At 49.7% G+C, this 24,359-nt stretch overlaps 1 protein-coding gene across 20 annotated transcripts in view; it reads right to left on the bottom strand.

Moving 5' to 3' along the window:
• LOC122381558 (septin-7-like) overlaps positions 1–24,359 on the bottom strand; it is a 95,057-nt gene that overhangs the window by 64,707 nt on the left and 5,991 nt on the right. For 6 of the 20 annotated variants that reach the window (XM_043365873.1, XM_043365874.1, XM_043365871.1 and 3 more), the window contains exons 2-3: positions 23,895–23,930; positions 19,190–19,194 (exon numbers count right to left, since the gene is read on the bottom strand). In XM_043365873.1, the coding sequence (XP_043221808.1) occupies positions 19,190–19,194; positions 23,895–23,930 (41 nt within the window). Of the gene's footprint in view, positions 1–645; positions 1,401–19,189; positions 19,195–23,894; positions 23,931–24,359 lie in introns of those variants that run through there. The other 14 variants (XM_043365876.1, XM_043365878.1, XM_043365883.1 and 11 more) reach the window with 6 other exon arrangements.

The raw sequence follows: 24,359 nt of genomic DNA, 5'->3' as shown, positions 1-24,359 counted from the left end.
AGCGATAACAGCTAGTTGGTTACCTCGACGTGACCAGACGGACAATCAACAACTTGTCATCAATCGACACACAGCCCCGTCAACACCCGTCGCTGCATCATAATTTGGAAAACCGTCACGCCACCAATCGAGGTCACACGACAACCGTTCGTCAAACCGCGTGACAGAACCTAGCTCAAAACCCTAGGACCCACGCCCGCGTTTAAACAGACTGGCATCACATTTGAATGTTTGATACGTCAATTACCATGCCGTCTGTGGCCGGTAGTGTCTGCCCCAGGCTGTCCGAGACTACATATGCATCAGAGCTGGTTCTCGGACACTGGTTTCTGAACCGTGGTTCCTGAGCGATGGTTCCTGAACGATGGTTCCTGGACCCCGGTGTGCTCCGGCGTCCTTTAGAAGGCTGGCGTTGGATGCTTTGGGACACTTATGCCGAGCTAGCGGATCCCCAGCTCCGTTGGTGCGTCGTGACGAACACAAGTGTGAGTGGTAGCGAATCTACCACGCCCCGCCCAGTTCTTGCCTCGCCCAGTCCGTTGCACAGGTGCGAGTACCGCGTGCCACCGTGTCATTCGTCTCACCCGCCTTTATTGACATGTCACGACGAAGGGTGGGGCCCTGTACCCAATGAACTTCACTTACCATGGCGACCGATGGTATCCAGTGGCTACACAGGCTTCAGGAAGACACAAGTTGAATTTCTGTCGCACTTGGCCCAGGCAGGCAGACCACAGTTGCTTTGGTAGATCAGAGTAGTCCACACCGATTCCAGCTGACCAAGGCGATAGCGGATGACGTAGACTAACACTGATTATTAGCGAGCGGCCTACCAAGGTTGTAGATCTTCAAATGTCCATTAAATGTCAATCGTTCGCTAATCGAGAGAAACTTTGACAGACTTCAGAGCACCTCAAAGTGCCTCCACAAACCTTGGCCGACCACAGAAGACTTCCAAATCCACACACGAGTGAAGATATCACCAAGGCTGGCACTCCCTACGAACCTCAGAAGTCCATGCACACGCCAGCACGAATCAGCCGCCACTACCGGTCGGCTCACGCCAGTCACGAAATCCCTGGTGAGTCTGCCGGTTCCTCGGAAGCGCCGCCGTCGCTCGGCAGCCACCGCTGCACACTGGCCGGGGAGCGGCGGGTCGGCCGGCCTCTGGGGGCGGGGCGGCCGCCGCCGGGGGCGCGGGGCGGGGCACGCCGATCGAGCGGAGAGAGAGGCAGCCGTCGGCGGTCACCGCCAGACAGAGGAACTGACTGCCGCTGCCGTCTGCGCTCACTGACGACACTCTCACTCCCCACAGCAGACGGTCAGACAGAGACGTGGAGAAACGGGGCCGGGGGCAGCGGCCACCGGCGGTCACCACCGGACAGTGGTCAGCGACGAACGGTCAGCGACCAGCGCGGCGGCCCACAACACTCTGCCGTCCGCACTTCCCCAGTGAGTAAGCCGGTGAGGCCGCGCCAACCAGAGGCTGTGCCGACGGTATGAGGGATAGTAACTCCGGTTACGACACCGTAACCTGCATAAACTGCGGATAGGGTCATCACTATCTCTTCAACTCACGGCGGCCGCAATCACGAAGCAGAGACCATATTAAGGCAGACATGAAACATGCCGCGGGGATATAGTTACTGGAAAAGTTACTGGATAACAGATTTCGCAATCGGTCAAGTTCTACCACTTTATCGATTACTGCACGCCAGTTTATTTTTGGGCCATACAACCCTACAAAAATATGCGTAGACATTTCTAGACAGCTGGGCTACAACTTAACCCTCGCCCTGGCAGGGCATTTTTCATAACACGGCCTGGCAGGGGGGGGGGGGGGTCGATGCGACCCCCCCCCTCGCGATTGGCTCCTATGGCACCTAGAAACACCAAATTTGGTAGGTAGGTGGGCCCCCTGGAGTTCTCGCCCCTGTGCAAATTTGGTTGCTCTAGGTCAATATTTAGGGGGGTTTTGGGGGGTATAAATGTCAAAATTTCGCTAAAAACAGGTCAAAAGTTTTTCGCTTATAACTTTTGATCTATTTAAGATAGAGCAAAAAGAAAAGCACCAGTGAACTCAGCACGCCAAGGCGCGTCGAATAATATACTTTTTAGCTTGCTTAAGTGTACTTAAAGTTTTTCTTAATTTTTAAGTTTTAAGTTTTAATTAATTAATTAAGTTCAAGTTAACCAAATTGCATCATATTGCATATCATTCGATTCGGCTGATCACAAGGAACACAATGACACCATTTTTTAAGCTCTAGCGTCAATATGTGCCAAGTTATTGGCAAAAACGTGATTTGACCTCAGTTGACCTCATTTGACCTGACCCATGGATAAGTACACCAAAAAAAGAAGCACCAAGTGACCTGCTGTTATGTACTGTGGTTTCAAAGCACAAAAGTGATAGAACGAAGCGGATATCACCAGTATTTTCCGAATTTAGTATTTTCCCATAGGCTTAACATTACGACGTAATGACCTCTAACTGACCTCAGGTCAGTGAACTCAAAAAACCCGAACTATATGTTATACAACTCGGTGAACTTAGCACATCCTGAAAGTTTGAAGGAAATCAGTCAAAAACTGTGAGTTGGACAGGTGCAAAAAGAAAATTGAAATTTGACCATGACCTTGTACCGGTTTTTCTGACCTGGTGACCTGACCCAAGGTCACCCGGACCTGAATTTTTCAGGTCATATGTAAAAAGGTTGCCCCATAGGCTGTGCCAAATTTGGCTCTTCGAAAAACCTTAGGGGGGGTCGCATCGACCCCCCCCCCTGCCAGGGCGAGGGTTAAAACCAGTATAACGCCTTTTGGGGCGACTAACGGAGCGAGCGAGGGGGTGAGTCTTGCACGTGCGAAATTTCGAGGGGGTACCTCCAACTGACTTGTGCACGGCACCCTACTGACCGGTTTCTAGCGATGTGCCAAATTTGAGCACAATCGGCCCAGCCGTTCTCGAGATCTGGGAGCGGCACCCTGCACGTGCGCACGTGCAAAATAGGTCCCAACTGACTTGTGCACGGCACCCTACTGACCGGTTTCTAGCGATGTGCCAAATTTGAGCACAATCGGCCCAGCCGTTCTCGAGATCTGGGAGCGGCACCCTGCACGTGCGCACGTGCAAAATGGGTCCCAACTGACTTGTGCACGGCACCCTACTAACTGGTCCCTAACCGTGTACCAAATTTGAGCGCCATCGGTACAGCCGTTCTCGAGATCTGGAAACGACCCCTGCACGTGCGCACGTGCACCAGCACCCCAACTCTGGCACATGGATATGCAGTGCCTAGTGGGTGCCTACCGACATGCCAACTTTCAGCGCAATCGGCCAAGTAGTTACCGAGATATTGCAACAATTACAAAACTGACACCTCTTCGTTTTGCACGTGGCACGTGCATAAGGGGTCACCCACATGCATCGGGAATAGTCCAATACTTGGTAGAAGGAATGACGCTACCCTACAAAATTTACCGCATGTAAATCTGTTAAGTGGTTGCTGAGATATAAGCCTAGCAAAAGCGTCCGCACGGCCGGCCGGCCGGCCGCTCATACTCAGAAATTTCCGTTAATCTAAGGAAAGACTCCGCTTGCTTCGCTCGCTCCGTAACCAGTATAACGCCTTCTGGGGCGACTAACGGAGCGAGCGAGAGGGTGGGCCTTGCACGTGCGAAATTGCGAGGGGGTACCTCTAACTGACTTGTGTACACGGCACCCTACTAACTGGTCTCCAGCAATGTGCCAAATTTGAGCACAATCGGCCCAGCCATTCTCGAGATCTGGAAGCGGCACCCTGCACGTGCGCACGTGCAAAATGGGTCCCAACTGACTTGTGCACGGTACCCTACTAACCGATCCCTAACTGTGTACCAAATTTGAGCGCCATCGGTCCAGCCGTTCTCGAGATCTGGAAACGACCCCTGCACGTGCGCACGTGCAGCAGCACCCCAACTCTGGCACATGGATATGCAGTGCCTAGTGGGTGCTTACCTACATGCCAACTTTGAGCGCCATCGGCCAAGTAGTTACCGAGATATTGCAACAATTACAGAACTGACACCTCTTCATTTTGCACGTGGCACGTGCATAAGGGGTCACCCACATGCATCGGGAATAGTCCAATACTTGGTAGAAGGAATGAAGCTACCCTACAAAATTTACCGCATGTAAATCGGTCAAGTGGTTGCTGAGATATAAGCCTCGCAAAAGCGTCCGCACGGCCGGCCGGCCGGCCGGCCGCTCATACTCAGAAATTTCCGTTAACCCGCGACCTGGTGGGGGGGGGCTATTTTTTGCCCCCCCTCCAGACTTTTCGATATATCTCCAGAACCGCTGCACCGATCGTCACCAAACTTTCAGTACCCTCCCGGACATCAATTTCACACATGGTGACCAAAATTTTTTTCCAAAGGCTATGATAGGTTGGCCGGAAATGACGTCAGAGTGACGTCATGTTCTGCCGTTTTCGACCCAAAAAAGGGTTTCGCGGGAAGAGCTGTCAGGCCTATAGCTTTGCAAATACAGAAAAATGATAAGGACATGAAAGCTGTAGAATTGACAGGGCTAGAAAACTGCTATCTCGGATTTTTGAAATTTTTGGATTTTGATCCCCAAAAATCAAAAAATAATTTTTTTGGATATAATGAATGAAAAATCCAAAAAGTTTTTTGAATTTCGCAAAAACCGGAATATATGTGATAGTCCTTACCGCCTTCCATCCACATACCAAATTTGAGATTGATACCTCTTTTTTGGCGAAGTTATAGCGAAAAAACTGTTCAAAATTGATGACGTCAAATTTTCAAACTCAATCTTTAGCAATTCTAGACCCCGTAGCGCAAAACAAAGACCACCATTAGACTCCCCGTGACAAGCTGCATCGAATCAATACCCATTTTATGCAAAACTATCAACTTTAAAATTTGACCTTTTTTGGCCTGACCTTGACCTGACCTTGACCTGAACTTCACCAGAAAGTGACCTAAGCCGTACCTGATAGTCTTATAACCAACACCATTGAGTTGGAAATGAAAAATTGGCCATAAAACATGCATCACACAACCTTAGTAAAGTTGGGCTCATGTGACCTGACCTGTGACCCTTGGTGACCTAACCTGTGACGTGACCTGGTATTGTCAGTGACCTCTAATAGCAACATATCTACTAGGCAACTGACGCCCTATCGCTGATTCTCGACAAAATGCGTTTTCCTCGGTGTTATAGCGCATTCCCTAGAAGACCCGTGAACGGTGAAACATTTCATCTTTGACCTGACCTGTGACGTCATCGGTGACCCCGAGGTCAATGAAATTTGGTTTCCCTCAACAAATTTGACAGGCCTTTCGAACGCCGTTTGAATTTTGCGGATCCGTCCAGTAGTTTCGGAGATACGAGGGGGGGGGGGCAAAAAATAGCCCCCCCCCACCAGGTCGCGTTATAAACAGACCCCACCAGGGCGCGGGTTAATCTAAGGAAAGACTACGCTCGCTTCGCTCGCTCCGTAATCAGGCAAAACTACATACCAGTAAAACGCCTTTTGGGCGACTAACGGAGCGAGCGAGAGGATGGGCCTTGCACGTGCGAAATTGCGAGGGGGTACCTCCAACTAACTTGTGCACTGCACCCTACTAACCGGTCTTTAGCGATGTGCTAAATTTCAGCGCAATCGGCCTAGCCGTTCTCGAGATCTGGAAGCGGCACACTGCACGTGCGCACGTGCAAGCGGGGTCCAAACTGACTTTTGCACGGCACCCTACTAACTGGTCCCCAACCGTGTACCAAATTTGAGCGCAATCGGCCCAGCCGTTCTCGAGATCTGGGAGCGCCCCCTGCACGTGCGCACGTGCTGTAGCACCCCAACCTTAACACATGCAGATGAATTATCTGATGGAGACCTAACTGTGTACCGAGTTTCAATTCAATCGGCCCAACCGTTGTGCCGTTATTGAGGTTGCAATTTTGGGGGTTCTTAAATGTAACATTATAAGTCAACTGATAATGTTTTTTCTCCGCGGTGAGGGCGAGCGCCGCCCATGTGATTGCGTCATACCGCCCGCTCGTCAGGTCCGCATGACCCGAGCCCGGGTCATTCGCGCTCGCAGCGCCGCCGAGAGCAGTCAGCCACTGAGCCGTGGGCTGAGCGCGGCGCTTCCTGCTTTTCGTGACGTGTCGTGTTTTTTTCGACACTGCTGCTGCTTGACAGCACTGGAGGTGAGGTGTCTTGGAGATCGCATTAGTGATAACTATGTCGATACCTTTGCGGCCGCATTGCCGATCAGCAGATATTGCATCTAGATTCTTTGCTTGGACTTTCCAAGTCTGGTCTCATCGCTGATGACATCTTAATGTTTCGCGTTACGTGCGAGCTTGACAGTCTGTGCTGTGCAGTGTGCGCGCAATATTCCCGGCCCTCGTCAACCTCCGGTCTAGCAGCATGATTTTCGCATTTTAGGAGGCTCGTTTGTAAATTACCTAAGTACCTCAGTCGGTGACACACCAGGGAAATAAGCTAAAATTAGAGCACTCTATTTATTGCTCCCGCTACTTCACCGTCTCCCATAGGGTCCTGTGTTGAGCTGGTGTCGAGGCTCTAAAAATGACGCCGATTTTTGCACCCTTCTCACGAAAACCGCTCGGACCGCCTGGAAACCAATTGTTCCGCTCTAAAAATTTCATGATCGACGGGAAAATGAATGAGGAAAAGATTGGTCCTGAAATAATTCTGAACTCCCTGTAGAACATATCGAAATATGGCTGCAAACTAGGAGCATGTCAAAATCGACAAAACAATACAAATAAACTTACAGGGATTTTTTTATTTTCCATGCATCTGTGTATGAAATCAGTCGGTTTTTCGGAAAGATCATCTTCTGTTTAATAAATAATTCCACAATTGCAATCGAGAAAAAAAAAACATTTCCGCTGTGACAACAGTTTTGGCATTGTGCCAGTAGTGTGGCGTGCGCGGTGCTGCGTGGTCGTCGGGACGGATTTGTGAGTATTTTCGGTGTTTTAAATGGTTGATGGCCATTTGAACCAGCTTCATATTATTTCCTACAAATTTTTGCATCAAATTATTGCTTTGAAAGACCATTGAAACCCCTTATCTCTTCATGAAACACGATCATATTCATCGTCGACGAAAATGGCGCGGGACTCCATGTGCATTCCGATCGAAATAAATCGTAAATTAGATAATATTCGATGATAAGTATCATATTCTAGTGACACATTTTCATAAAATAAGGCATAAACTTTGCAAGGAAGTCAACATTGGATAATTGGATTCTTATTTTGCTCACATATCCTTGTAGTAGTCAAATGGCTCAGTTGTTAGATAGATGTAAGCATATGTTTTGGCTTGATGTTTGCTGTGAAACCACCCAGCCACTTGCTGGTTGAGTGGTTTTCTGATAATTACCTGATAATCATTTCTCCTTTTCCTTAAAAGAAACTAAAATTCCTTTCAAAGTAATCCATTTTAAGGAAAGGCGGCTTGCTCATTGGCATTTCATGTTCTTGTTTTGTTATTGCTGGCAGTATTTTGATACAATATTGCAATATGAATTTTTTGCAATAATAAAACCTAAGACAAACTTAGTTAATGCGTCAAACACCCAACAGAAAGATTGTGAGTCCTTGTGACGTGAAGTAGAATATTCTATGAATGTGTTATATAGAATATGCCAAATATTAAATTAATAATTATTTGATACTGATACCTGAGCAGGTGAATTATGCCACAATATAATTTCATTTTCTGGTTTTGAAATAGCCGGCAGTATTTTACTTCAACAAATGTAATATACATAGAATACATGTTGTTATGTTACCTATGTTAAAAGTTTAATAACAGCCAACAGAAGGAGCTGTTTCAGCAGATAATGTTTGTACCTTATGCATTACCTTTCTTTTCTGCAGGACCATGCTTCCGCTGGGTGGTCGACATTTGCCTCCTGAAGAAGTTGAGCAACATGAAGACCACCAGATGAGGTGTCTGCAGTTCATGTGGAACTCTGCAGACTACAAGTGTTATGTCAACCACAACCAAAGTGCTGTGATCATGGAGGCATGAACCTCATGACAACACTTCAGATTTGCAGTTGAACCAAAGTGTGATTCAAAACACCTGTGGCATCTCACTCAATGTGTGAACAGTGTGATTATTGTGCAGTGTTCAGCTGCAACTAAGACATTTATTAGTGACTTGTTTTGCAATTAACCACCAAAAGCATTTTTTGGGCTGGCTGCTGTAATTTGGTTGTGCACTGCGCAATAGTGGTACTGTTTTGTCACTTGTCAAGTTGTCAGTTGTGCATGTTGCATGTTTCTCTTCCCTTGGCCCTCATTATCAGTTAAGTGGTGAATTGGCATCACTCAGTCTCCTCAGATCTCCATTGACTGTCTGTCAACCACCTAACTTGAGATGGTATTTGCTAATAGTGTCAGAAAAGAAGTGATTGTAGACATTTTTAGGAATATGAGCTCCGTTTCATGCGTGTTCCAGTGGTCATTTTGTCACATGTCCCATAGTGTAATAAATGGAAACCAGACTTGTGACAGCTCAAGAAAAAAGTGAGCTCGCTCAGCTCAACTCCGTTTTATCCGCTCCCGCTCAGCTCCCGCTCAGTTTAACACGGCTCAGCTCAGCTCACGCTCCGCTCAAACCGGCTGTGCTCCGCTCACGCTCAGCTCAGCTCAGCTCAGTTTCCGCTCAGCTCAGCTCAGCTCAGTTTCCGCTCAGCTCAGCTCAGCTCAGCTTCCGCTCAGCTCAGCTCAGCTCAGTTTCCGCTCAGCTCAGCTCAGCTCAGTTTCCGCTCAGCTCAGTTTCCGCTCAGCTCAGCTCAGTTTCCGCTCAGCTCAGCTCAGTTTCCGCTCAGCTCAGCTCAGTTTCCGCTCAGCTCAGCTCAGTTCCCGTTCAGCTCAGCTCAGTTTCCGCTCAATTCAGCTTAGCTCAGTTTACGCTCAGTTAAATTCACGCTTGGATCCTTCAGTCGTTCTTTTTAAATCGGACATGCTTAACCCTCGCCCGTATAGGGGGGGGTCGAACGGACCCCCCTCTGTTTTTCGCGAATAACTCGCGTAAAAAGCGGCCGATCGCGACGAAACTTTCAGTACCCTCGCGATAATCAATTTTACACCTATCCTGAAAATTTCATGACCCTGACCCTAATGACCTTTGACCTGTGACCTACTTTTCGAGACCATGTTTGGCCGGAATCGCGATTCGGCGTATGTCGGCTCGCATTAGCCGCGCGTTAGCAGTCTTTTTGTGGTTTCAAGTGTTCAAACATGGGATATGATGTTGCTCCCATGCATTAGGGTGGGTGTCAAGGTCACCGGAAGGTCAGGTCAGGTCATTGACCTTTGATGACCTCGGTTCACTTTTTCGAGTTTTACATGTTTCTAGGCTAGTTTTTGGAGCTGAATTCGAATTTAGCAACCATTTGAACATTTACGAAGCAGTTTTGGTGCCTTCGTAACATGTTACGAAGCTGTCAGAGGCTACTACGAATACCCGGCAAAATCCTTACTGGTTGACCTGACCTGACCCGACCTGGCCTCAATGCATAAAGACATCATCAGTGATCATAACTAACATGATATTCGTGATCAGCACCCCGAAAAACCCCATAGCAGCCACGTTTTACGACGTTCTAACAGGTCCCGATTTTCCCGACTTTTGGGTCATTGACCTGACCTGGAAGGTCAACCGATAACCTAGGACCTTAAAATTTGGTATCATCGGCTTCCTCTCGTCGCGGGCAGCACGCTCGTTTTTTCCGCGAAGCTCTAGCTCGATCAGGGACGAAACGGCAAGGGGGGTCCAACGGACCCCCGCCCCCTTATACGTTCGCGGCTGGAAAAACACCAATACGGGCGAGGGTTAAAAAACAGACCAACTCTTGGCGCATAAGTAAGTCTCCTCTAACAAGGAGCGAGGCAACTTACACAATGGGCAAAAGAGATAAGCTCATTAAGACCTTGAGACTTTGCGAGTCGTGCGTCTACTTGGACTCAGACTATAGTTACATGAAATGGACTGTTCTTGGCAGTGTTATCACATGTTATCAGAGTGTGCACCCGCGATGTTAACATAACATATAAGTTCAAAATATACGAACGAAAAAAGTCTGGACGAAAAAGTTTACAGACGAAAAAAAATGTACAGACGAAAAAATGCCAGACGAAGAAAAGTCGGACGAAAATCTGCTAGACGAAAAAAACGCCATGGAATCATCTCAACTAGGCGGTGTTTCACGGCCGAGAGCTGCGCCCACGCCGCCATCCGCTCTTGGCACCCTGCCAGGTGCTGACGTTACATTTTGGGGTAGTGTTGGAACTTGGAGATAAGAGTTTGTTTATATCTCCATGGAAACCCCATTTGACACGTGTGATAGCAGCGTGCTGTTATCAGTGAAACCTTGAGTGAAACCAAACACCACCCTGATCTCAACCAAGGCAATGTCAACACAATTAGAATTCATAGTCGGCGTGTGAATAAGGGAGCTTTTCCCATATTATGGACATCAGAAGGTGAGAGTTCCAGTTAGCGCCTCTGCCCCCAGCCCCACCCCACTTTCAATAGGATATGGTTGCTTAGCCCACATTCAACCAACGAAGAGGAACATTATTTGCTAATTCCTAATTTTAAATATTTTATGCAGAGGTAAGAACCCTTATCGATAAAATTAATTTAAATAACTGCTTAAATAACAAAGTGAAGAATGCTGAATTGTACATTGCGGAGCAGAGTGTCAAGGCGAAGCATCAAAGCCTGACAGTAGGTATTCATCTTGCAGTCAGACTTGAAACTTGAGACTGGCTGTATTAGCCTGTAAATTGGCCAAGACCCTGGTCTTCCAATTTCCATGCAATATGGATGAAATAAATTAAGCTTGATTAGTGATTAATATTGATTTCTTTAGAGTTTTGATATTTTTAAGTGCGATCACGAAGGCAGTGTAATTGCTCACTCCATAGCTAGCTCATAGCTGAAGCATCAAATCCTGAGTTAATTTCCAAGCATGAACTGAAAAGAATTAGAACAAGATCAGCTCAGCTCAGCTAAATCAGCTCAGCTCAATCAGCTCAGCTCAGCTCGCTCAGCTCAGCTCAGCTCAGCTCAATCAGCTCAGCTCAGCTCAGCTCAATCAGCTCAGCTCAGCTCAATCAGCTCAGCTCAGCTCAATCAGCTCAGCTCAGCTCAGCTCAGCTCAGCTCAGCTCGCTCAGCTCAATCAGCTCAGCTCAGCTCAGCTCAGCTCAGCTCAGCTCAGCTCAGCTCAGCTCAGCTCAAGCTCATTCAGCTCAGCTCAGCTCAAGCTCATTCAGCTCAGCTCAGACAGCAGCTCAGCTCAATGCATTACTGAGCCGGCTCAGCTCACAGCTCAACAATTTGGCAAAATGTTGAGCCGGCTCATGAGCTGAGCTGATTTTTGAGCCGGCTCAACTGAGCTGATCACAAGTCTGATGGAAACTGTTGTTCCCTTTTGAAGGTACCCACTCGCGGATGCAGAAAGCGTTGGGCCTAATTATTAAACGCACCCTCCTATCAGCGACGCACGAAATCGACAAATATCATCCTTTTTTAGAACAGGAGGAAACGAAAACTTGTGAACATAGCTGTACCTACAACAGTGCATAAGGAATTGAAATTCTGGGAGTTTTTGAAATTCGGAGAAACTCAAGTTGTCGACAGGTATGCCCCCTTGCACGTCAAAGACCGCCTAAAAAACAAACGTCTACAAATGAAGGCAGTATTCGTATGTTCGTTGTAATTGCAGCAGCCTAGCAACATGTATTGCGGTCCGATGGCGAATTGCACTCGTGCTCAAAAACTATGCCGGTAACTGCCAATGCACTTAGGTCATAGGTGAGGAGAGGAAGGGTTATGTCATATGTCAACATCATAGAAATGGCTTCATCTGAGCTGTGCCTATTGTACATAATTCAACCAATCTATGCATTTTGTTTCTTGCAATCTACTCATGCTTTCACTCCAGCTTCAGAGTAATCATCCCATATTGTACGTCTTAAGATATTGATTTCTATGGCGGTTTGCAATTACTAGCCACGTCTCACCTCAGTTTGGTGGCCCCGCATCGGCCCACTCGGCCGCTCTAAAATTGACTTGCGGAGGAGGATGGTGGCTTTTATTTTAGCTTCTCCGCCGACTGCGGGGAGCGCCGTCGCCGAGGTAGGAGCAATAATTAGCTTATGTTTGGGACTAATTTCCACGCTTAATTAACATTTTAATGTTATTTTAATTAATTCATGTTAATCCTTGACGCATTCTCTTTCTATTGATACCATCCACCGGTCTGAGAATTACTGCCTTGCTGCGTAAGGGCCGATAAAAGATCACGCTTTTAGGGGTATCTCTTCAACATGGGGCAGGAGCAATAAATAGAGTGCTCTAATTTTAGCTTATTTCCCTGGTATGTCACCAACTGACCTATAGGTAGCACCAATCAAGCAAAACTAACTTCTCGCTGAGTTTTGAGCTGCATGGGACGGTCTAATTCCGTTCCCGCCTACCGGTTTCCTTCCCCGTCTGTGCCATGGACGGTCGCCAGCCGCATCAGCTGCTCATGCCTCGGGGCATTTATCGGCGTCTGGTGCCTGGCCGGCGCGGCCCGGACACTAGTCCGGCCGACCTGCCCACTGGGCATTGACTTACTGACCTCTCTCCCGCATGGGGCGATTCGCATTGACCAGATTCGGACGCAGATACATAAGTGAGTGATGGAAAAATAACTTACAGCTACATCACTACAGCTATTACAGCAGCCTGGCATGAAAATTTTGCAATGGATTAGTACATATGAGCTTTTCCACCGGCGTCTCAGTGCATCGCTTTCCTCAACCTCGGTCGTCTCCGGGCGTTTTGCAAAAAAAAAAAAAATAATAAAACTCTGGTAACACAAAGTAGCCTTGGGTAACACGACTCATTATGCATTGCTGCCTCAGTACAGGGCTCGCTTAACGCGTGCCCCGTGCGTCTATGGTTTGCTTTTTTCTCTAACGAAATGAGCAGACGTACGCGTCACTTGGCAATATTATTCCATTAGTAGTCAAGTTCCGGTTGTCTCCGGCACACAGGGCAGCCTGACGCATTAAATGCTGCGTTTTCTGGCATGAGACAGTAGCATAAAGGCCTCTCAATTGCACTGGCTCAGGACATGTTGGATTTTTCTCCGGCCATGCCAAGTGTTACCGGCTATTACTTAGAGTACGCCATGTTGGCACGCCACATGCCACATTTTTAGGTAACACAAGTTGGCTTGTTTGTCCGGTCGTTTTATCGGCATTGCCGGTTCTTCGTATTAAACGGCAGACTATGTAAAGAAAAGGCTGCACTATTTTCGACTTTTCCGTCGTTTATAGGCATCACAGCTGCGTTGTCGGCTCAGTGCATAGCCAGTCTCGGCTCTGGTCGTCTCCGGTGCTGCGTTTTCGATGAACACGTGCAAAACTGCGTTTTCTGGAATTTATTAGCACGCATTTCACACTGCGTCGCCGTCTATGAATAACTTGTTTATGCTACGGTCGCACCCGAGTCCGGTGCTGCCGCCTTGTTAATGGCAAACCAGTAAAATACTGGTCAAATTTCAGTAGCATATTCAGCTAGCGCTGCGTTTGAGTTGAGCGCGCGTTCAAAGCGTTGTCGTCTCAGGGTCGAGCTAGCATAGGCTCCGGTCGACTCCGGTGCTGCCGCCTTGTTAATGGCAAACCAATAAAAGGGTCGAGCTAGCATAGGCTCCGGTCGACTCCGGTGCTGCCGCCTTGTAATGGCAAACCAATAAAATACGTGCTACTGGTCAAATTTCCGTAACACATTTCACAGCTGCGTTGTCGGCTTAGTGCAGTCTCGGCTCCGGTCGTCTCCGGTGCAGCCGTCGGAGAAATTAGTACGTAGGTATCTCCCGGCCGGATCCATAGCCCAATGCGTAATACCTCGTTAGAAGCACATAGGATAATTTGCACTCGATATCTTAAATATCTCAAACAAATTATTAAAGTAATGAAATGTCCAGTAAAGCATAGCATCTCTCAAATTCAGTAACTCATCAGCTCAGTATATATAGCTCGCTTATGCTCCCGTCGTTCCCGGTACTGCCGAATGCCGGCTGCAATACCAGAGCTATGTTTGAGCCCCCAGACAGATTTATCTCTCAAACTACATGCATTATCCGGGTGTGTCACTTGACGGTTTTTGCGTCACGCCTCTAGCAATGCAATCGTTGTCTTCGTATACGAAGACAACGTTACGAAGGCAATGCTATACGGAGCTGCTTTCCGCTTATGTCTTACCCCAGTAATACCGACTTAAACCTGCTGAGTCAAACTGGCTTTTATCTTAAGTTTGATAACAATTGTCTCAATGATGTTGTCGTCTCAATGCAGAGCTTGATTATGAGCCGGTCGTCTCCGGTATCGCCTGCTTATGGCCTTGCATAGTCCGGTCGTCTCCATTATCGCCTGCTCATGGCCTTGCGTAGTCCGGTCGTCTCCGGTATCGCCTGCTCATAGCCTTGCATAGTCCGGTCGTCTCCGGTATTGCCTGCTCATGGCCTTGCATAGTCCGGTCGTCTCCGGTATCGCCTGCTCATAGCCTTGCATAGTCCGGTCGTCTCCGGTATTGCCTGCTCATGGCCTTGCATGTCCGGTCGTCTCCGGTATCGCCTGCTTATGGCCTTGCATAGTCTGGTCGTCTCCGGTATTGCCTGCTCATGGCCTTGCATAGTCCGGTCGTCTCCATTATCGCCTGCTCATGGCCTTGCATAGTCCGGTCGTCTCCGGTATCACCCAAGCCTGTGTCAAATGAGCATTACTGGTCAATCATCGGAAACTTATGGCCTTGCACCTATGGCCTTGCACCTAGATCGGTCGTCTCCGATGTCGCCGATGCTTATGGCCTTGTAAATATGTATAGTCCGGTCGTCTCCGGTATGGTCTGCTTAATGCTTATGGCTTTGCACCTAGTCCGGTCGTCTTAGTATCGACTGGCTTATGACCTTGCATAGTCAACGCTGTTGCATAACGCATTATACCGCTCCGCTTAGGGCATAATTGCAAGGCAAAGCGGAACAAGCGAACGTGTCGGTGATAAGCGTTTCCACTGTCTCCTGCGGCGCCAGACACAACAGGTCGCCCTGTTCATCGGCGGCAACGATATCGCACGCAGGGTATTCCAGCAGCTTGAGCTCCTCTGCAGCAGGTTGAGGAGCTCTGCATGGCTGTAATTGCTATATGAGCTGAATCAGTTATATAGTTCGCGTATACCCCGTCATGCTCAGAGACAATCTTCGGAACGCTCGCGCTTTTACCCCCGGGCCTGTTTCTCTGGGGCGGGATGGTGTCCACCCTTCGAAGATAGGGCGGCGAAGGGCTCTGGAAGCGTTCTTACCTACCCTTGTTGAATTTAAGATTGGGCACAGGCAATGAGCTAGCAGAGGAACATGACAGTGAGCAGTGTGTGCTACTTTCGTGAGGTGTGTTGCAGTACGCATGATGTGGAACATATGATGTGAGCATGATTTCTGTCTTTTTCATGCCTGCCACGAGTCCGCCTGATCGACACACCCAAAGCCTCGGCGTCAACACGCAGCAGCCGGCCTGACAAGCACACCTCGTCCAGCGTCGCTCCGCAGAGCACAAGGGGCGCCCTCAGGGGCTGCACAGCGCCCAGAGGCAACTCCGTCGCCGCTATGCCCTGACGTTCTCCAGTCCCTGCACTGGCTGACGCAGTAGCATCTCTGAGGACTGCTCAGTGCCCAGCTACACTCGTCCGCTACACCAGCAGCCCCTGCCGATACCATCGCGATCAGCACAAAGCAGCTGCACGGGATAGTCGTCGGGATGGTCCAGGCAGTCATCGCGGCCGCTGCACCAGCTGTCATCCCCGTCCCATCTACGCAGCACACGTCGTCGGGACCATCTCTAGGTCTCGAGTAGCCGGCGCAGTTCCGGAGGAGACGAACACCCAGGTAATACCTCAGGTTCAGCGACATGCCTTTAAAATTAGATATAAAAATAACAATTACAATGTGTGTCCGCGGACATCACTTTTAGTGTATCAGCTATCAGATACAACATCGAGAGCCACCGTTTTGTCAATCTTGACAACTGGTTTTGTTCCTCTGATCCTCGCTATGAGGAGTCTGTAGTGTCGGCACCTTCAGCGTTGTGGGTGGTCTTCTGCAGCCAAGCCATCCATACGCGTCATCCAGACATTCTTAAAAAATGTCCAACTTTACCACGCGCCACGTGCGGTGGTTGGCAAGAACGCATGGTGGCCATCACACCACAGAACTTTTACGTCCAAGTGACATTCAGTAAAGAAGACCGCTTGTCAATCGGATGTCCCGTTCCTAAGATATTAGCTTTTGAAGAGCGTCCCCACGGCCGGCCGGCCGGCCGGCCGGCCGCTCATACTCAGGATTTTCCCTTAATTCAGTATGAGACTCCGCTCGCTTCGCTCGCTCCGTAACGAGTAGTACACTCGGGGGCAGATTGATGTTCCACCACTTCCTACCCATCGGGCTCCCATGGCTCAACACTGGCTGCTGCCAGTGGCAGCACTGGCAGCACTAGCACCGGCAGGCAGTGCTGAGCAGTGCTGAGGGCAGGCAACACTGGCAGCAGCCAGTGCTGAGCCATGGGAGCCCGATGGGTTGGGAGTGGTGGAACATCAATCTGCCCCCGAGTGTACCTACATACATATTTCGCGCAAGCCGGAACTTCGCACATCCCATCACCTCGTCCTTACTCCACTAAGTCTTTAAAACCACACGCATGATTTGTCCTGATCTTCAAAATAGTTATCAAAACGGCGTTACAAATACTTCCAACCCTCCGAGAGCCCCGCCAAGTGTGAACACGATGGAAACAGGCAAGTCGGACGGGCACCGCCAGCAGCCGTTGCGCCATAACCTTCCATTCCCACGGACGTGGTGTACGTTCAGGGTGTGAAGGAATAAGAACAAATCGTAAACGAGCCGTCAGTCGTGTCCGATGCCAACAAACACGCCTGCCTGCTGCAGCGTCGCCTGCACCGTCGCCCGGTGTAAACTTGTACGCCGCCGAGGTGGCGACGCGCTGGGGGTGTAATGGAAGGGGGAGATGCCACCTCCTCCCTCCCCCGCAACTCAGTTGCCCACCTCGTCCCAGGAGCTGTGTTTAGGGTGCGGTAGGGAAGCGTATGTACCGTTGGTTGATTTTTGGGCAGTGGTTGCGAGGCGAGACATTGAGTAAGAGACTTTGATTTTAGAATAACGAGACGTTCGCGCGAAACACATCTGAATTAACTATGGACTATAATCAGCTCTTCTATTGGATCAAAGTGGATACGAGACATCCCAGGGAGATCGATATAAAAAAGGTGAACTATTTCGTCCCAACAAATGTCCCTTTTCTCCGGTATAAGTCTAATTTTGTTTATCGCGACAACTGACATTCTCCTTCACTTTCAATAGTTGACCACTTGCACAGTGAAGTGTTTAGTAGATGTTATCCATATCAACACGAGACATGACTGTTAAACGGTAAGGGTTCATGCTCCCAGCCGCATTTGTTTACACATGGCCGAGATACTCGTGGTCGGTGGCACTGGCCTTTTATGGTCAACTGGGTCCGAGGACGCGAATGCCTGGTGGTCGTGTCATCGCCAAATCATGTCGACGCTAAGTAAATATAAACAAAAGGGCGAGCGACTGATGATGGGTATTGTTATGGCGACTAAATGGATCCGTTACGGTGTACCTAATAAACAATAGATAACGGAGGCGTGAGTCACTCACGTAGTGGATATACACGCATTGTTTTGTACACCAGTATAACGCCTTTTGGGGCGATTAACGGAGCGAGCGAGAGGGTGGGCCTTGCACGTGCGAAATTGCGAGGGGGTACCTCCAACTGGCTTGTGCACGGCACCCTACTAACCGGTCTCTAGCGATGTGCCAAATTTGGGCACAATTGGCCCAGCCGTTCTCGAGATCTGGAAGCGGCACCCTGCACGTGCGCACGTGCAAAATGGGTCCCAACTGACTTGTGCACGGCACCCAACTAACTGGTCCCTAACTGTGTACCAAATTTGAGCGCAATCGGTCGAGCCGTTCTCGAGATCTGGAAACGACCCCTGCACGTGCGCACGTGCAGCAGCACCCCAACTGTGGCACATGGATATGCAGTGCCTAGTGGGTGCCTACCTACATGCCAACTTTCAGCGCAATCGGCCAAGTAGTTACCGAGATATTGCAACAATTACAAAACGGACACCTCTTCGTTTTGCACGTGGCACGTGCATAAGGGGTCACCCACATGCATCAGGAATAGTCCTATACTTGGTAGAAGGAATGAAGCTACCCTACAAAAATTACCGCGTGTAAATCGGTCAAGTGGTTGCTGAGATATAAGCCTCCCAAAAGCGTGACCACGGCCGGCCGGCCGGCCGCTCATACTCAGAAATTTCCGTTATTCTACGTAAGACTCCGCTCGCTTCGCTCGCTCCGTAATAAACATTATCATTTTTAGATTATTTACACAAAAATTCCGTCTGGGCGAACAATACCCGTAAAAAACAGCCACGAAACGCATGCTCCCTGACCACCAGCGTCCACGGATAAAAAAAAACTACCGTCATTCCGGACGACCGACTCCCAATATCTTTCTCTCCCATCCAATCTGCCCGTCTCGGCCAGCCGCCCCCGCCCCCGGGTGACCGCGCCAACACCCGGCCGCTGAGAAATCGCCACATCCATCCCCGGTGTCACGCCACGGGAAAAAGCGCGGCCACTGGGCGCTGTGGCGACCCGGGCGGTCCGTGTCGTGTTCCGGGCGGTGGTCGAGATGTGAAGGCGGGCGGTGAGGCCGGTGAAGGGGCGGTGTGGGACGGTGAGAGGTGACCGAGGGCCGTGAGGGCGATGAGGGGCGGTGTGACCCGATGAGAGACGGTAACCAAGAAACAGACGCCGAACATGTACGGACAATCAAGTGACAACGGCTCCTTGCGAGCCAACACTTAAGAGACGTAGGGAAGACTATGCCACGCAAGCAGGACGACACACACAACAGACGCACAAGTGCGCACAATACCCATCACAGACACTTACCGAGCTGGAAGGACAGCAAACATCCCACAGGAACTCAATACCCACACTTGGTACTCGGTACTTACCGCGGCTGGACGTCCGTTGACGGTGACGGTCACCGTCGGTGTCGCGTCAGACATGCCGACGGGAGGGGTCACGGCGGCAGGCGGCGGATTCATGACGGCCACAGCAGCCCCGGTAGCAGCGACGGCAGTAGCAGTAGCAACGGTAGCAGCAGTAGCGGTAGCGCCAGAGGCAGCGGGCGATGTGACGCAGCAGCAGCGGCAGCAGGGAGAAAGGAGAAACGATGCAAGAGTCAGCGTTGTAGCACTATCCCAGCAATATCCCACCGCCGCGCCGGAGAGGGTGTGAAGCCCTCCGTTTCGGGGGTCGGTCGGCGCACTACTGCCGCAGGGAGGCTTGGTTCAGTCGGCGGGGGCGGGGGCGGGGGCGGGGGGGGGCGGCTGCCGACGTGCTGGTATGGCCGCGGGACGTGCGAGCGGGTCACGGGTCGGCACGGGCCCCGCGACAGCACGCGTGCCGACGCGATAAAAGATGCCGGGCCGGTCTCGCGGCGCATGTCGGCCCCACCGGCGGCCTCCACGGCACGCTATGGCGCTCCAGTACCGGCGAATTCGGACCATTTGCCGCGTTTTTACACGGCAACAGTTGGTTAGACGGCAATGGTGAAAGGCTGGTTGCATCATGCATGGTCGAGTAGGGTAAAAATGCAAGAAGCTTCACTTTGCAGCATACAATTTACGATAAACAATCCCGTATAGCAAACAGGTTCAACGATCCAAATATAATGGAAATGAGAAGATAAAGAACGAGTTTTGGCAGCAGTAGAAAAATAGGTAGAGCGACATTAACACTTTGACATGACGCCGGATAACCATCAAGGAACATGTCCATAACAATTCAGCCGGCGGGGCAAAACTCCAGGAACAGACAGCGAATCGCCATAAACAGGCCGCCAGTTAGCGAAACGGGCTCAGTTAGAGGAAAGATTTAGGTCAGATTGTCTGTTTTATGGTGTATTTAATGTGGCCACAGGCGAGGCACTCTGGTCTAGTGTCCTATGGTGGAGACTTTGTTCTTAGAAATGTAGTTGTGAAATGAGATGTATTCAGTAATCATCCTAGCGAGATGATGGAATACAAGGCCTTTATTTGGCCAAAAAACATCAAATATTCACGTTTGCGAATGCAGATTCCATTCCTCAGTAGGTAGGTAGGTACCACAATTAGGTACATACTATTTAATATCATGCAGACCTTTCAACTTGGTGTTGAAAGCGACCTTATTCGCGACAAGCTGTCACGCACCTACATAGTGATTTGAGACGGCTCGCTACCCTACCCTCACAGAGGTGCTGAGGGAAGGCGCGTGGCAAGTGACGCACATACCACCCGCTATGGAATTCCACGACGACTGACGTCAGCAGGTATGTAGCCGGTGACACATTACCCTGACAGACCAGTGTACGGACGGGCTGACGAGAGCTGACTCGACAGTCAGGTGACCAAAGTCAGCGTCAGAGACCGGCGGTCAGCGGTCAGCAATCCGCTGCTCTCGGTCGGCAAATGACGACATTAAGGCGAAATGCCACCTCAGCAAAGGTAGGTACTGAGAGACCGAGCTGACGATGATCTGTCCTCATGGTTTGACGACAGTTTCCTGTTCGGACAACTGGGGTTTCATTTAAATCGAGTCCTGTGGTACCTCCATCGAGCCAGGTCAGAAATGACTCTTTAGACGGCAATGAGGACGACTGCTAAGGCCAGTTGCAAGTGCTCAAGAGACGATATAACTGAAAGGCTGGTGAAACTTGTCACCTTACTTTTTATGAAAAGAAAAAAAACCACCACCATCTTAAATTACGCAAGCTTAGACTGCGAGTTGATCTTGCAGAAAACTCGGTTGTTTTCTTCTTAAGTGATACCGCTCAATAAGATCGCTACTATAAAACAGCCTGCAGCAGGACGCTATCCGATCCACAAACGCCGCGAAGGTCAGGTCAGAGCCACGCTGACTGCCCTTCCCCCATTTGCCCCACAGGCGGGCCACACTACATACACCGAGCCACGTCAGAAATGATTCTTTAGACGATAGTAAAGACCAGGTAAAGACCATCGCTACGGCCAGTTGTAAGTAGTACATACGCCATTCCCTGCGACTTGCATGTCTTCTCCCTGGGCTCGCAGCACCACCTGGGGTAGTGCATCGGGTTGGGAATAGTTGTAAGTGTTCGAGAGGCGATGCGACTGTTTGAAAGGCCAGTAGATAAGTTCGTCACCTTACTATTCCCTATAATAAAACATCATGTTAAGAATACGCACGGTTAGACTACGAATTGATCTTGCGGAAAGTCGACTTTCTTCTCAAGTGATACCGCTAAATAGCATCGCTACAATAAACAGTCCGCAGCAGGACATTATCCGATTCACCAACTAAAGCCGTAAATTCTAAAAGTAAGCCAGCGCTGATCTGGCCAGGTCAGAGCCAATCTGACTGCTCTATCCCCATTTACTCTACACCACAGAGCTGCCGGCGCCCTCCATCGACCGTCGCCCCAACAGCTGCCGTCCTAACGAACCTTATGGCCAGGACGTGACGGCCTTATTAGGCTGACCGGACGGCCTATATCACATTCATTAGAGATGCGGCTGAACTAGGCATAAACGATCCTGATAGCAGTGCCATAAATACTGACCGCTTTTGGATTAGCGGCCGGCTAACCAGAGGCTCAGATTCGTTTGATAGTTATCTACATGAAGTAGATACCTATATTATATACACACATGAATCATTGTTGAATAAAAACTTTGGATCGTTTTGTTGCGCAGTTTAGATCATCGCTCACGTACATACATTTATAGTTACACCGATATGTGAGTATTTGAAAGGGCGAAGGCAATAGTGAAATAACTTAAAATTTTAAGCTCTTTGACCTAAGTCCAAAATGAGACCACCGAGTAAACCGCACTATGTCGGTCCTCGTGGACCGTGTGTCAGTCAGCACACACCACGCAGCTGTCACCCATGAAATGCCCCTTTACCCCGTCCATGCTGGCCTGCCAGCCCTGCCGGCCGATCAATGTTGCCCATCTGTTCCGTGTGGCCCCAATGGCCACTGCAGGTCACCGGGACCCACTGGGGCCGGGGAGGGGCGGAGAGGGGAACGAGACAACGCCCAGTCTGTGGGGTGCCGGGCAGGGCCGGAAGATGCACTGACAAGTCCTACCAGTGATCGAAGAAGTTTTAGGGGAGCTAGTTGTGTACGATGTATCGGGTACTACAATAAATAAAAACGGATATATGGTATAGTCCTAAGTCCGACTTAGTAAAAGAGGCAGGACCATAAAAAGCGGCTGCGAAATCCGTGGGAAATACCTTTGAAGGGGATAAACATTGCATTTTTGCGGTGATCCAAAGCGAAGTACGACATGCTGAACCATGTCATCGTAAACGGGTGTGTTCTGAGAACCAGTCCTCTGTCCTACCTACCACAGCGAAACGCGGATTCGTTTAGAACGTAACACATGAGCGCACAGTCAAAGCAGCCATCAGACATTAACACCCATCTCAGGGCCCATATTACACCCGTCGCTGCATAACGAACACAGACATTTAACCCTCGCCGGACCTATTGGTTTTCTACATACGCGCCGGCCGAGGGGGGGGGGGGGCGGGTACGACCCCCCCCTCGCCGTTTCGCCCCTGGTGGAGCTAGCGCGTCGCGGAAAAAACGAGCGTGTGCGCCGTTACGAGACGCAGAGATTGGTACCCGATTTTAAGGTCCTAGGTCAACCGGTGACCTCTGAGGTCAGGTCAAGTGCCCCAAGGTACGGTTCAGTTTTTGGTGAATAACTTCGCAAAAAACGGCCGCAGAGCGCCTATTTTGGCAGCATCGTGTTTGTCTCGCTCAGGCGCGTCGAATGATATACTTTTTGTCCGGGTCAGGTCAACTTGGGGTGTTGACCTCAGGTCAAGGTCAGGTCAGCACCCCCAGGTCACGAAGTTGGTCGAAAGAGGTCATGTCGCATATCATTCGATTCGGCAGGTCTTCCTGAGTCCATTGGTGGCTTTCGCGACTCGCTAGCTCAATTTGATCAAGAGTTATCGACGAAAAACTAATATGACCTTGATGACGTCATAAATGACGTCACGCAAGGTCAACATTGCAAAAGTGACGCATCTAACCTTGCAAGGAGTGCATAAAATCACGATTCTGTGTGCTTGAGATAGTTGGAGATCGTCCCCGGCGCCAGAATAGCAGTTTTCATTTTTCCCCATTGACTTATAATGGTGAGGTCACGAAAATGACCTGACCTCATATGACCTTTAGGAAAAATCCGAGATATACAAGTTGTGGGACTCATAATGGATACTAGATCCTGCAAGTTTCATTTCCCTGTGACATCTCCTCTGGCAGTGAGGGCGTTGCGAAGTTGCGACATCTGAAGACCGTGCAGAGGTTCACTTATGACGTCATAGGTCAGTGACCTGACCTGACCTAAAAATGCGGTTGGTGTCAAAAGATGCGGCTTGGATCAAAGGTCAGGTATGCCAAGTTTCAGCTCTCTATCGCCAGCGTGTTCGGAGCTATCGCGAAAAAACCCTATGGGGGGGCGGCACCCGCCCCCCCCCCCCCCCTCGGCCGGCGAGGGTTAACGCAGCAGACAGAACACGTGCCAAGCTCAACAAACAGGCGATTCGCGGCAGCGATGCACTACCCCAGGTGGTGCTGCGAGCCCAGAGAGAAGACATGCACCGGTCTTTACTTACCTAGCCTCGCCATCGCGCCGTTGGATATGCCATGCTCTGAAAGCAACGGAAACGGCCGCATAAGCCAGGCGATACGGCAGGCCTGCCGTTCGGGGCAGCACAAAAGCGGAACGCACGAACGATAACGCAGTGCCAGCAACGTAAACACGGCGCATGCCAAACACACAGAGACTGAACATATCGCTGTTTATCATAAATTACGATAATCACCTGGTGGTGACAACATGCCGATTTGTTTATTCGCAACTCAAACAAAAATGACCTATTAATAGTGCATACTTATGTAAATGCTGTACAAAGCCTTCAATATCAACGTCCTACATACATATCTACAAATACTGAAGTATGGCAAAAAGCAGCTGAGATATTTTATGCAATGCTCAGGCAGGGTTTTTAGGTAAATAATCCATCTGACATTGGCTATTAACTTATAAAGCTATGTAGCATGACTGAATTGATTAAGTT

Source organism: Amphibalanus amphitrite, unplaced genomic scaffold (genome assembly GCF_019059575.1).
Source record: "Amphibalanus amphitrite isolate SeventyFive unplaced genomic scaffold, NRLGWU_Aamphi_draft 000122F_arrow, whole genome shotgun sequence".
Lineage (NCBI taxonomy): Eukaryota > Metazoa > Arthropoda > Thecostraca > Balanomorpha > Balanidae > Amphibalanus > Amphibalanus amphitrite.
The sequence above is the reverse complement of the archived record's forward strand: the minus strand, read 5'-3'. Positions and strand labels throughout refer to the sequence as shown.